The 14726-nt window shown below is 42.8% G+C and overlaps 1 protein-coding gene across 1 annotated transcript; it reads left to right on the top strand.

Annotated features, from left to right (window-relative positions):
- Positions 1 to 1734: 1734 nt before the first annotated feature.
- Positions 1735 to 10092, top strand: LOC311147344 (homeobox protein aristaless-like 3; the record flags this gene model as incomplete). Its single annotated transcript, XM_084184030.1, has 4 exons — positions 1735 to 2098; positions 8680 to 8957; positions 9224 to 9331; positions 9736 to 10092. 4 exons carry the CDS (start codon positions 1735 to 1737, stop codon positions 10090 to 10092), a joined length of 1107 nt encoding a protein of 368 aa, XP_084040156.1.
- Positions 10093 to 14726: the final 4634 nt, after the last annotated feature.

Raw genomic sequence — 14726 nt, 5'->3', positions numbered from 1 at the left:
GGCAGAACAGTTGAAACTGGAATAGCAGCAAGGCCAGGCGGACTGGGGGCAGCAGGGTGTCATCATGCCCGGTAGTCCTGACGTATGGTCCTAGGGCTCAGGTTCTCAGAGAGAAAGAGAGAACGAGAGAATTAGAGAGAGCATACTTAAATTCACACAGGACACTGGATAAGACAGGAGAAGTACTCCAGGTATAACCAACTAACCCCAGCCCCCCGACACATAAACTACTGCAGCATAAATACTGGAGGCTGAGACAGGAGCGGTCCGGAGACACTGTGGCCCCATCCGAAGAAACCCCCGGACAGGGCCAAACAGGAAGGATATAACCCCACCCACTCCGCCAAAGCACAGCCCCCGCACCACTAGAGGGATATCCCCAACCACCAACTTACAATCCTGAGACAAGGCCGAGTATAGCCCACAGAGGTCTCCACCACAGCACAAACCAAGGGGGGGGGGGGGTCGCCAACCCAGACAGGAAGATCACGTCAGTAACTCAACCCACTCAATTGACGTACCCCTCCCAGGGACGGCATGAAAGAGCACCAGCAGGCCAGTGACTCAGCCCCTGCAACAGGGTTAGAGGCAGAGAACCCCAGTGGAGAGGGGAACCGGCCTGGCAGAGACAGCAAGGGCTGTTCGTTGCTCCAGCCTTTCCGTTCACCTTCACACTCCTGGGCCAGACTACACTCAATCATATGACCTACTGAAGAGATAAGTCTTCAGTAAAGACTTAAAGGTTGAGACCGAGTCTGCGTCTCTCACATGGGTAGGCAGACTGTTCCATAAAAATGGAGATCTATAGGAGAAAGCCCTGCCTCCCGCTGTTTGCTTAGAAATTCTAGGGACAATTAGGAGGCCTGCGTCTTGTGACCGTAGCGTACGTATTGGTATGTACGGCAGGACCAACTCGGAAAGATAGGTAGGAGCAAGCCCATGTAACGCTTTATAGGTTAACAGTAAAACCTTGAAATCAGCCCTTGCCTTAACAGGAAGCCAGTGTAGGGAAGCTAGCACTGGAGTAATATGATCAAATTTCTTGGTTCTAGTCAGGATTCTAGCAGCCGTATTTAGCACTAACTGAAGTTTATTTAGTGCTTTATCCGGGTAGCCGGAAAATAGAGCATTGCAGTAGTCTAATCTAGAAGTAACAAATGCATGGATTAATTTTTCTGCATCATTTTTGGACAGAAAATTTCTGATTTTTGCAATGTTACGTAGATGGAAAAAAGCTGTCCTTGAAACAGTCTTGATATGTTCGTCAAAAGAGAGATCAGGGTCAAGAGTAACGCCTAGGTCCTTCACAGTTTTATTTGAGACGACTTTACAACCATCAAGATGAATTGTCAGATTTAACAGAAGATCTCTTTGTTTCTTGGGACCTAGAACAAGCATCTCTGTTTTGTCCGAGTTTAAAAGTAAAAAGTTTTCAGCCATCCACTTCCTTATGTCTGAAACACAGGCTTTAAAAGACAGAGGATTTAAAAACAGAGGATTTAAAAGGTTAATTGTTGCGACAGGAATCACACGTGATTGAATTCTTGGCGGATCATATCAGCCCACTGTCCCGCCTGGTCCTCCCTGTTTCACGGGTCTTTGTTCCTGATCTCCTAAATCCCACCCACTTGAAATGAAGAAAATAATCAGAAAAAACGCGGTCTCACAGAAACCTTGCTTTCACTGTAACCGGGACCAGAGTAGAGTCGTTAAAGTGCATGCCGGACCGACCTCATGATGGAGGCGGAGAGTTGTTTGTCTTTCTCTTCGCAGTCAAACCGGACAACACCGGATAACTCTCCCGGTTTGGATCAGAATAGTTCTGGAGGTTCGTTCCTTCCCTGCGACGAACTACAGAAAAGTACACACCTTCCTCTCGCGCATCGTCCGAGTCTCCGGGGTCAGGGTGACTTCTACAGCTCGAGCTCCATGGGACGGTTTGACGACGGTGCGCCCGCGGATTTTACTCACCGGGCAGCCTCCACGAATCCTCGCGCCTCGCCCAACAAACACAGCAAATACATGGAACATATTAATCAGGACCAAAAGGTTTTATCAATAAGCGGGAAGGGCTCGTTTTATGAAAACTACTCGGAGGGTAAGTGGGGATTTTATACAAATAATCAAAATCACGGCCATCAGTGTGTGAGGCTACGAAACAAGTAATACATATCATAATCATAATAATCGTGATTATTATCATTATTATTATTGTTATTATTATTATTATTATTATTATTATTATTATTATTATTATTATTATTATTATTATTATTATGTAGGCTATTTACCAAAATAATATAGGCCTAACTGAATAGTCTATTGCCTGTGGAAACCGTTTGACTTGTCAAACATAGGTAATATCCATCGTGAAAAAGATCATGGAGACCAACATTTCTGTTGCCAGCTACTTCAAATTGTTCCAACTTTGTCTTTATAGTGTGGCGACTCGGAAGGAAAAAATGTATTTTTCAGGGTTTCTTTGGCGCTGCACAGCCTGTGTATTTTTCAAGGCCTTGGACAAAAAACGTCTCCAATGATCAATTCATTTTCACTAAATGTCTGGTTTTAATTGGTTCACCTACAATTATATTATTGATCATCTTATTTGAATATATTATGATCATGTTCCAATTGACCATCGAAATACTTTATTCGTCCACACAGCAGGCCCCGGTCAAAGAAATCCCCCCCAAAATAAAGGAATTACTTTGTAGTATAGATCTGAACACCTTATTTAGTCTACAAATGATCGTAATAGGCTGACATATTGAATTAGGCCTATATTTCGTTCTTTGCGAGCTCCTTTTCAGAATTTAACTCTGTTTTGGTGAACATAATTTCCCCAATGTTGCTCTATAAAATGTTAATACAATGTTAAAACACGAATATAAGGCCATGGCATGTTATACGCCTAGACGACTACAAAATAATATAGCCCACTGTAATTGTCTAGGCCTACTCAAATGAATGTGCAACTATATCTAAAAACGTCATTCTTTTAGCCTTTAGGTTACCATAGTTTTGTCACCAAATGTAGGCTATCACAATGTAAAAAATCACTTGGTAAAAGTGGACGCACCTCACTGGTGATAAATATGTCATCAGGTTTTATCTGCACTTGACACTGGTAGTCACAATTAGTTTTGATGTGAAGTGCGCGCGGGCCAAAGGTCAGAAAGTGACTGAGCCGTCTAGGTGCGTGATTACGGCGTCGGTGCAGGAAGCTTCCACCCGTGCCATACACATCGTATTATCACACCAATCCCGTGCAGCCTTCACAAAATACATTCATAAACGAAACAAACAAAAAAAATAATACAGTTAGAGTTTATTTTAAATCGATCATGTTTCTTATCCAAAAGTTCTGTTTTTGTTTCTGAATAGCTAAAATTGTTACACATATCCAAATTAGATTCTCAAGATGTGCTTTATTCAAATGTTGACTGTCCTTTTGTTATTTACATCAAACTTTTCAGTTTTATTTTTTTTGCAATATTATCACATTTAAACACATTTAGAACATTATCTAAATTATTATATGGTCCTCTGTAGTTCAATTGGTAGAGCATGGCGCTTGTAACGCCAGGGTAGTGGGTTCGATCCCCGGGACCACCCATACGTAAAAATGTATGCACACATGACTGTAAATCGCTTTGGATAAAAGCATCTGCTAAATGGCATTTTATTATATTAATCTAAATAATTATAAAATATATTCAATGAATTAAAACTTAAAGAACTAGATTAACTTAAAGATATAAAAACTGAAAATGCAATGCAAATTTGTGGATAATGTTCAACTCGGTTAATGTACTGATGAGATTAATTAATGTGAGATTTGATCAGAATTCTTTGGCTTGAGGCATGCACCAATATGGCAGTCCAAGTCTGAAACACTTTATTGCACTTGTATAATATCCCATGAACTTAAGTCTTAGGAAATGAAATGATTCTTCAGTGTTATTTATTAACGTTTGTAATCCATCCTCTAAAGTTGCCAATGAAGGCATGTGAATTCTGATAAGGACTTAGTGATGTATGTGTTCAGAATAACATACCTCAGTCTGATTCATGTCGTTGCCAAAGACAGCCGTATGATGGAGCAGAGAGCCTCCATCTTGACAGTTAATCTTTATCTGCAATCTAGATAACAGCGTGGTCTGATTTCAAATGGACTTGATAATATTCTAGTTCCATAGGCTTTGCCTGTGGTCTTGAATTAAGATTTATTTTCTTAGATTCTTCAGATATTAGCAAACACTTTCCTAGCCACCGTGCTTCTACACCTGCATTACTAGCTGTTTGGGGTTTTAGGCTGGGTTTCTGTACAGCACTTCGAGATATTAGCTGATGTAAGAAGGGCTATATAAAATAAAATTGATTGATTGATTGACTTAACACACACACACACACTCACACTCTCACACACACTCACACTCTCTCACACACGCACACACACACACACACACACACACACTTGACACATACGCAGGCATGCATACACATGCACTCACACACACACACACACACACACACACACACACACCACACACACACACACACACACACACACACACACACACACACACACACACACACTTGACACATAAGCAGGCATGCATACACACGCATGCACACACACAAAGGGTTTTTTATTAAAACACTTAATGAAAGAGTTTTCATTAAACTTTTCTAAATAGGGGTTGTTGACCATATAATACTGCGATGCCGAGAGCCCCAAATATTGGTATGATTAGAATACTTTTTATTGGACAAGAGAATCCATTTGTTGTCAGTCTGTGAACTCTAAAGCAGTTTAACCAGAGTGTTGGTTTCTGGGTCAGTGGAGATGTGGTCCACAGGACACTTCATTGCTCTCCAACATTCTGGGGCCACAGTCAGACTCACACACCTTCAAAGGCAGACTAGTCTTTCTGTTTTGTCTATCAGTCCTTGGAAGGGGGATGGTTAGGGTTTAGGGATGGTAGAGCGGGGGGGGGGGGGGGGGGGGGGGGGGGTGTTGAATTTACCAGGTATTCCTAAACTGAGATCTCATGCGTGTTGACATTTTCTTGACATTTTACATTTGGAAAGTTAAATTACAAAAAAATGCTATTTTATCAAAACTTGTTACTAATGCTTCAAGACTTCAATCTCATTATCTAATCTGCATAAGAAGTGAATTATAAGATACTGTTAAACCCAATCCAAAGCTCCTGAAATTTAACATTTTACCAAAGATACTGTATGTCTGACATCTGATCATGCAGTATTTCATGTACAGAACAAGAGGCCAGGGAGGGAACAGCTGAAATTTCCCCATGATGTCAGTATACTCACATTGGTCCATTTTGACTTTATCTCGACTGTACAGTATTGTAATGCATTTCACATACTGTACATCTCCAATTACGCTGGACCGTAGGGAGACAGGATGTGGGCTCTTGGTAAAAGCTACACTACAGCATATCAGGCGTGTTTCTTAGTACCTATTCTTAGACTGTAAAAATCTTAATAACCTCTTTCCAATCTCTTGGCATGATGAACTAGGGTGTGAGGTTGGCTCTAAATGGATAGCATGGGTGCGTCCCAAATGCCATCCTTTTCCCTATATAGTGCACTACTTTTTGACCAGAGTCCTAAGGGTCCCGGTCAAAGGTTATGCACTAAATAGGGTGTAGGGTTTCAATGTTTGATGCAGGACAGGAATGTTGTGTTGTGGTGAATGAAAAGCTCTCTGTCTGGGACAGAAATTGAATTAGGTTGATGTTAAATGACTGCTCTCGATGGTCCCTGCGTAAGGCTGTTGGACTTGGATATGACATTAGGACAGAGGGAGAGTGCAGATACTTGAGGGAGAGCGGTTCTCTTCTGGGACCACAGAGTTAGACATACTGTAACAAGGTAACAGTAAACATGTCGTCCCCACAAACGATGCAGCGTCCCCACCTTGGGCCAACTGAGATATCGCGTGTGACTAACATATTTCAGTTAATTACTATTACTATAATGTACCAAGGTACTAACGGACGGAGACAGATCCACAGTCCCCTCCCTGATTTCATTGTGGGGGACAATTAACATGAACAACATCATCCAAACATCTATTATGGTACAGTCCAGTCATCTAAACACACCCAGAGTAAAACATTATGGTACAGTCCAGTCATCTAAACACACCCAGAGTAAAACACTATGGTACAGTCCAGTCATCTAAACACACCCAGAGTAAAACACTATGGTACAGTCCAGTCATCTAAACACACCCAGAGTAAAACATTATGGTACAGTCCAGTCATCTAAACACACCCAGAGTAAAACACTATGGTACAGTCCAGTCATCTAAACACACCCAGAGTAAAACACTATGGTACAGTCCAGTCATCTAAACACACCCAGAGTAAAACATTATGGTACAGTCCAGTCATCTAAACACACCCAGAGTAAAACATTATGGTACAGTCCAGTCATCTAAACACACCCAGAGTAAAACACTATGGTACTATAAGGAAGGAGCTTGTATCGCATACATGAATGGATGCATATACACTGAGTGCACAAAACATTAAGAACACCTTCCTAATATTTGCCCTCAGAACAGCCTCAATTCGTCGGGGGAATGGACTCTACAAGGTGTCGAAAGCGTTCCACAGGGATTCTGGCCCATGTTGACTCCCAATGCTTCCCACAGTTATGTCAAGTTGGCTGGATGTCCTTTGGGTGGTGGACCATTCTTGATACACACGGGAAACTGTTGAGTGTGAAAAACCCAGCAGCGTTGCAGTTCTTGACACAAACTAGTGCGCCTGGCACCTACTACCATACCCTGTTCAAAGGCACTTCAATCTTTTGTCTTGCCCATTCACCCTCTGAATGGCACACATACACAATCCATGTCTCAATTGTCTCATGGCTTAAAAATCCTTCTTTAACCTGTCTCCTCCCCTTCATCTAACTCCCGAGTGGCGCAGTGGTCTAAGGCACTGCATCGCAGTGCTAGCTGTGCCACTAGAGATCCTGGTTCAAATCCAGGCTCTGTTGTAGCTGTCCGCGACCGGGAGACCCATGGGGCGGCGCACAATTGGCCCAGGGTAGGGGAGGGAATGGCCGGCAGGGATGTAGCTCAGTTGGTAGAGCGTGGTGTTTGCAACGCGAGGGTTGTGGGTTCGATTCCCACGGGGGGCCAGTATGAAAAATAATGTATGCACTCACTAACTGTAAGTCGCTCTGGATAAGAGCGTCTGCTAAATGACTAAAATGTAAATGTACTACACTGATTGAAGTGGATTTAACAAGTGACATCAATAAGGGATTATAGCTTTCACCTGGATCCACCTGGTATTTTATTAGGATCCCCATTAGCTGTTGCAAAAGCAGCAGCTACTCTTCCTGGGGTCCACACAAAACATGAAACATGACATAATACAGAACATTAACAGACAAGAACAGCTCAAGGACATAACTAAAAAGGTAGACGTGGCCAACATATCAATACATACACACAAACTATCTAGGTCAGATAGAGGAGAGGCCTTGTGCCGTCAGGTGTTGCTTTATCTGCTTTCTTAAACCAGGTTTGCTGTTTATTTGAGCAATATGAGATGGAACGCAGTTCCATATCAATAATGGCTCTATATAATACTGTACGCTGTACCTGGTCAGTCTATGTCATGGAAAGAGCAGGTGTTCTTAATGTTTTGTCCACTCTGTGTAGATTGCGATGTCATTGGTTTGTTATTTCATACACACAATCACACTTTGTATCAAATATGGGTGAAATGGGGTCGAATTTCTAACTTTCTAAATTGACTAATAACTGAAATTATTTGGGACTCACAATGTCACAAATGTGTACTTAGAATAAGAGAAGCAGTCACATAATGACATTTTCAGTCTTCATAAAGACATTTAACATAAAGTTAAATTACTTGGAAAAATCTGTAATATCTTCTGTCCGTAAAATTACCTGAAACACCACGTCTATGTGAACCCCGCAAAAGCCAAAACACATCAGAGTTTGTTTTCTGCTCAGTGATTCATTACCTTAATTCAAGGTGGCGCAGCGATCAAAACAAACCGTGTTGCAGTGGGCTGGAATGTTGTGTCTGGTCAGATGTGACTAAACCACACGTTTATTGTTTATTTCCAACACTATCTCATACAGATTTGTTCATGTAGTAAAACGATACCACAGGCAGCCATGGTTGGCTCTCATGCCGTCGTTTCTCATCAGACCAGTTCTTCTCACCTCGTATTGGGGGATGAGCTGGGGGACCCCTGAGACAACATGGGAACGTTCACTCCTTTCTAACCCAACTTCCTCCTCCTCCAGATCTTAGTCATATCTCCTGAGAAAAGACAAGCCTGCGTGTGGCTTCATCCTGTTTATTATTGTGGAGAATATTACATTGCTGCCTCTAACAGTGGACGTTAATGAATCCAGTTTATTATTGTGGAGAATATTACATTGCTGCCTCAATTTACTTTTTTCACACATACACACGCACGCACACACATGCACGCACATACACACACACACACACACACACACACACACACACACACACACACACACACACACACACACACACACACACACACACACACACACACACACACACACACACACACACACAGTTTGTTTCTACACCACCTTTCTCTCTTTCCTTCCCTCAGCCAGAGAGAAGGCGGGTCCCAAGCCCATGGGCTACCCTGTGATTGGCTCGGACTGCTGCATCAAGCTGAAGGAGCCAACCAACGGTCTCCAACCAGGGGACTCCATAGCAGACTCCATCGACCTGTCGGGCAAGAACAAGAAGCGGCGTAACCGCACCACCTTCAGCACCTTCCAGTTGGAGGAGCTGGAGAAGGTGTTTCAGAAGACTCACTACCCTGACGTTTACGCCCGGGAACAGCTGGCCCTCAGGACCGAACTCACAGAGGCCCGTGTACAGGTACAGCAACGCCACGCTACACAGAAAATACAAAAGCCTCCTACCCTGCTGCTACAGTAGCTAACGGAGGTGGCAACTCTTTAACAGTTTGCAGATGATATTTGTCCCCCTCAGATGAATCGATATCCCAGGGCCTATTTAAATGTTCTATTGAAACCAATTGAAGCCAAACATCTTTCAGGCAGGTAGGAACATGGCAAGGCAGGGGCCCTATATATTGGTAGAGGAAATAATCTCTCTAATATCTCTCTCTCTTCATTCGTCAGGTATGGTTCCAGAACCGCCGGGCCAAGTGGAGGAAGAGGGAACGCTACGGGAAGATCCAGGAGGTGCGAAACCACTTTGCTGCTACATATGATATCTCTACGTACCAGGTACACCCTGACACATAGATATTTGGTTACTATGTACGATATCTCCCTCCAATAGGTACTAGATAGATACACACTGACACATAGATCACTAGCTATAACCCTTCTATCTTTATCAATCACAGACTAATTGGAATCCTTTAAACCAATCAACCAATCAACCAATCAACCAATCAACCAATCAACCAATCAACCAATCAATCAATCAAGCAAGCAAGCAATCAATCAATTAATAAATAAATACATTAATAATGATTCAAGACCAAAACCCTTGATAGACCCCCCAACATTGAATTACCAAGCATTGGCATTTACATTTCAAATAGCATGATGGGAATTATCTTTATGTAGCCTATCAGTGGCGCTTCGTCATTGGTCTCTGATCTGACTACTCTCTTCCCCTGTAGATGCAGAGCAACCTGTGGCCAGGTGCAGGAGGGGGCGGGGGGTCCGGTGGGGGCTGTGTCCTGGGCCCTGACACCATGTCTTCCTCCTGTATGACCCCCTACCCCCACCCCCACAGCAACCTCTCCTCTGTGGGCTTCATGGGCATGCCCCCGTCCTCCAGCCACCCTCACCACCCTCACCATCACCCCCCACACCACCCTGGCATCAACGGCCTCTACTCCCTCCACAGCTTCCCTGGGGCCCTCGGGGGCCACTCCTTTGAGCCGGGGCCCGAGACCGAGTATAAGCCATCCAGCCTGGTGGCCCTGCGGATGAAGGCTAAGGACCCTGGGAGTCTTCTGTCCTGGCCTACATGACCACCAGAGTGTCAGGGTCAGATCCCTACTATGTACTGACTGAACCAATGCATTCACACACACATTCAAACTCAGTCTTGTATACTAGCGACCCCATGGATATTTATGGCCAAATGTGTTTGTGTTCCTGCATGTTGACATAACATCAGAAGTCAAAACTCTCTCCAGTGGTTCACTACAATATGTACACACACACACACACACACACACACACACACACACACACACACACACACACACACACACACACACACACACACACACACACACACATACACACACACACACACACAGTCTTGTATAATTAACCTTGTGGGGACACACAATTCAGTCCCATTCAAAATCCTATTTTCCCTAACCCCTAAACCTAGCCCTAACTCCAACCCTTACCCTAACCTTAACCCCCAAACCTAACCGTAACCCTAAACTAACCCTAGCTCCTAACCCTAAAACTAGCCCTGGCCCCTAACCCTAAACCTAATTCTAACCCTAAAACGTATTCTAACCTTAACCCTACACCCCCTAGAAATAGCATTTGACCGTGTGGTGACTAAAAAAATGTCCCCAGTTGTTCAAATTTTATTCGTTTACAATATTCTTGTGGGGACTTCTGGTTAAACACGTCCACACACACACACACACACACACACACACACACACACACACACACACACACACACACACACACACACACACACACACACACACACACACACACACACACACACACACACACACACACACACACACACACACACACTCTTTCAACATACACCTCCGCTACTTTCCTCCCAATAATGTAACATTGCCGTAAACCCACAGACTTCAGACCATGACATTACCGAGTTTGAGTTTGTTAGGCACAAAAACCTGCCATTTTACAGACATTTTATTGAATCCAGATTTGAGCATTACCACAAACATGCTGAGACCAAAGAATATACAAACAATATTATTTAAATATGTAAGATGTAGATGTTAATCATGTATGGGATGTATGTTGTACTTTATTGATCAACAATAAAACGTTTCATCTGTTTACTGCCTCCAATCGTCAGAGGGAAAATGTTTCTGCTAATGTAGGTCATGGGTTTGGGTAGATTTGAAATTTGACCTTTACTGACTGTGGTGTGTTTACTGACTGTGGTGTGTTTACTGACTGTGGTGTGTTTACTGACTGTGGTGTGTTTACTGACTGTGGTGTGTTTACTGACTGTGGTGTGTTTACTGACTGTGGTGTGTTTACTGACTGTGGTGTGATCAGACTGCCAGGACTATAAGAGCTGTCAGTCTGTTGAGGTGTGCTGTGGGAGAGGCTTTGTGTGTGTGTGTGTGTGTGTGTGTGTGTGTGTGTGTGTGCGTGCGTGCGTGCGTGTGTGTGTGTGCATGCGTGTGCGTGCGTGTGTGTGTGCGTGTGTGTGTAAAGCAGTATAGCTGGCCTCACTTCAAGAGGCCTTCGGCTGGCACCCCATGCATCAGTTTAAAGTGGCAGGTCTATTAATGAAAAACTAACTGAGCGACCGCACTACGCCACTGATGATGAAGTGTAGAGCGCGGCTACAGGGCCTCCCTCCCAAGTCTCTGCATCCAGAAGGCAAGGTTTTGCTACAGCTGGAAAATAATCCTGCAGCGACAGGAAATTAGAATTATTATGCGGATTACAATTAATGGACATTTTTGTAGGGGTTGATAAATAGTATTTTTTTCGTGAAAGAAAACCAAGTCTGAAATGTTCAGGTCAAAATTACTTCAGAAGCATTTTTTAAACCTCAAATACACTACAAGTTTTACATTTCCTGCATTGCAGAAAAGTTATCCTGCAACAGGGTAATCAAATTAAGATCCAACATTTCACATCTGGCAGCAGAGGAGCTAAACCCAAAACTCAAATGAGCGATGAGTTAAACAGCGCCTTGAGAAAGTATTCACACCCCTTGACTTTTTCCACATTTTGTTGGGTTACAGCCTGAATTTAAAATTGATTGCATTTATATTTTTTTTGTCACTGGCCTACACACAATACCCCATAATGTCAAAGAGGAATTATGTTTTTCAAATTTTTTTTTTACAAATTAATAACAAATGAAAAGCTGATATGTCTTGAGTCAATAAGTATTCAACCCCTTTTTTTATGGCAAGCCTGAATAAGTTCAGGAGTAAAAATGTGCTTTACAAGTCACATACAGTAATACGTTGCATGGACTCTGTGTGCAATAATAATGTTTAACATGATTTTTGAATGACCCACACATACAATTATCTCTAAGGTCCCTCAGTCGAATACAGATACAGTCGAATACAGAATACAGATTCAACCAAAAAAGACCAGGCAGGTTTTCCAATGCAAAGATGGGTAAAAAAAAAAAAAGCAGACATTGAATCTCTCTTTGAGCATGGTGAAGTTATTAATTACACTTTGGATGATGTATCAATACACCCAGTCACTACAAAGATACAGGCGTCCTTCCAAACTCTGTTGCCGGAGAGGAAGGAAACCGCTCAGGGATTTCACTATGAGGCCACTGGTGACTTCAAAACAGTTACAGAGCTGTGATAGGAGAAAACTAAGGATGGATCAGCAATATTGTAGTTACCCCACAATACTAAGCTAATTGACAGATTGAAAAGAAGGAAGCCTGTAGAGAATACAAATATTCCAAAACATGCATCTTGTTTGCAACAAGGGAAAGCAATTCGTTTTTTTTTTGTCCTGAATACAATGCTTTTCCTTGTTGACATTAAGCGTTATGTTTGGGGCAATAACCTAAAACACAAGGCCAAATCCACACTGGAGTTGCTTACCAAGAAGACAGTGAATGTTCCTGAGTGACCGAGATACAGTTTTGACTTAAATATACTTGAAAATCCATGGCAAGACTTGAAAATGGCTGTCTAGCAATGATCAACAACCAATTTGACAGAGCTTGAAGAATGTTGCCCATTACACTCCCAGCCATAATCGCTGCCAAAGGTGCTTCTATAAAGTAATGACTCAGGGGTGTGAATACTGATGTATGAGATAGTTTTGTATTCATTTTCAATAAATGTGCTAACATTTCTTAAAACATGTTTTCACTTTGTCATTATTGGGAATTGTGTGCAGATCGGTGAGAAAAAAACACGATTTAATCATTTTTGAACACAACAAAATGTGAAATAAGTAAAGGGGTATGAATACTTTCTGAAGGCACTGTAAGTCTCACTGAATAAATTGGGGTTCTATTTGTTTAAATTGGGGTTCTATTTGTTTAAATGGGGGTTCTATTTGTTTAAATTGGGGTTCTATTTGTTTAAATTGGGGTTCTATTTGTATAAATTGGGGTTCTAATGCCCCGGTCCTTTCTTCATTCTTTCTCACAAGGAGTATTTTATGGAGACGTGATTCATTCTTCTTTACTGATAGGCCGTTGCCTTGACACAGTGGTGGTGTGGCATGATTTCCCACATTACAAAATGGGTTTCAATGACCCTGGGATAGCCTTCATGAGTTACTGTAACTCCTGGGGACAATGGCGAACGTGCATATAGATGTGACGTCATTGTTTTAGCACTATCCACAGAGTTTCTAAACTACGGCGTGCGACATGATTCAATGCACCAACAAATCAGCACAATCCATTTTTTGTTGCTTTTGTTTTAATTGGCGCCGTCTTTGAGCTAGAAATTGGGATCATGTACACTGTGGTAATGACCACACAGAAAAGAGTAACGGAGAACAATGTACAACGAGGCATTTGTGGTAAATGCATGGTGCCGCCATTTTTATGCACCTCCGATATTGGGTCTCCTTAGATCAATGGGAAGAGTGCTCCCTACTGACCCTCCGACAACACGTCCAGCAGCATTTGGTCTCCCATCCAAGGATCAACCATGCCCACCTCTGCAGGGCAGCTTAACTTAAGAGGCAATAAAGCCAGCAGTGGGATGCAGCAGGATGGTGTGGCTGCTGGCTACTATTGATTTGAGGATGTGTTTAGAGATGCGTGGCACCACCCCATCTGGTAAACATGACAAGATGCCCACTCCGTGTCAGCTAGCCTCACAAAACAATCTGGGTAAGTTTTGTTAATGCATCTTCTCTGGGTTAAAAAATAAAAATGATTTACAGTGAAAGACAGATCCTTCAAAGCTACTTTGATTCCCCAAATGGTTAGATCGCTATGGGCAAATATTTGGTGCTCACTCTCTACCTCCAATCCTCCCTTTCCTCTAGTAACTTCAGTGTTATGACAGCAATCCTGGAACAGATTTGCTGCTAGCCAGTCCCCTCCCGGCCTCCCCTGATCTGTGTCGTGTTTTGTGCAAGCCAACATGTGGTTCCAATAGACGAGCTGAGCAGAGTGGAGGGAGTGTAAAGCAAAACCGTCAGAGACACTTTCCACACCAACACACAGCCTTCAAGTTCCAGCCAGACCCTAGGAGACAGCCGCAGGGCCACATTCATTAGGCACCAAACTGAAGAAAGCGGACTGAAACAGAGAGGGACGACTACCTGGACTAAGAAACGCTCATTTTCGTTTTCTGTTGCAGACTGTTTTAAAACGTTTTCCGTTGTGCGCCCCACTGAATACTCCCCAGCACTGATTAAACATCAGATTAAGTGGAAGAGATAAGAGGAGCCTTCAGAACAGATC

The sequence above is a fragment of the Coregonus lavaretus genome (genome assembly GCF_964263955.1).
Source record: "Coregonus lavaretus genome assembly, chromosome: 20".
In the NCBI taxonomy this organism is placed as follows: Eukaryota; Metazoa; Chordata; class Actinopteri; order Salmoniformes; family Salmonidae; genus Coregonus; species Coregonus lavaretus.
The sequence above is the reverse complement of the archived record's forward strand: the minus strand, read 5'-3'. Positions and strand labels throughout refer to the sequence as shown.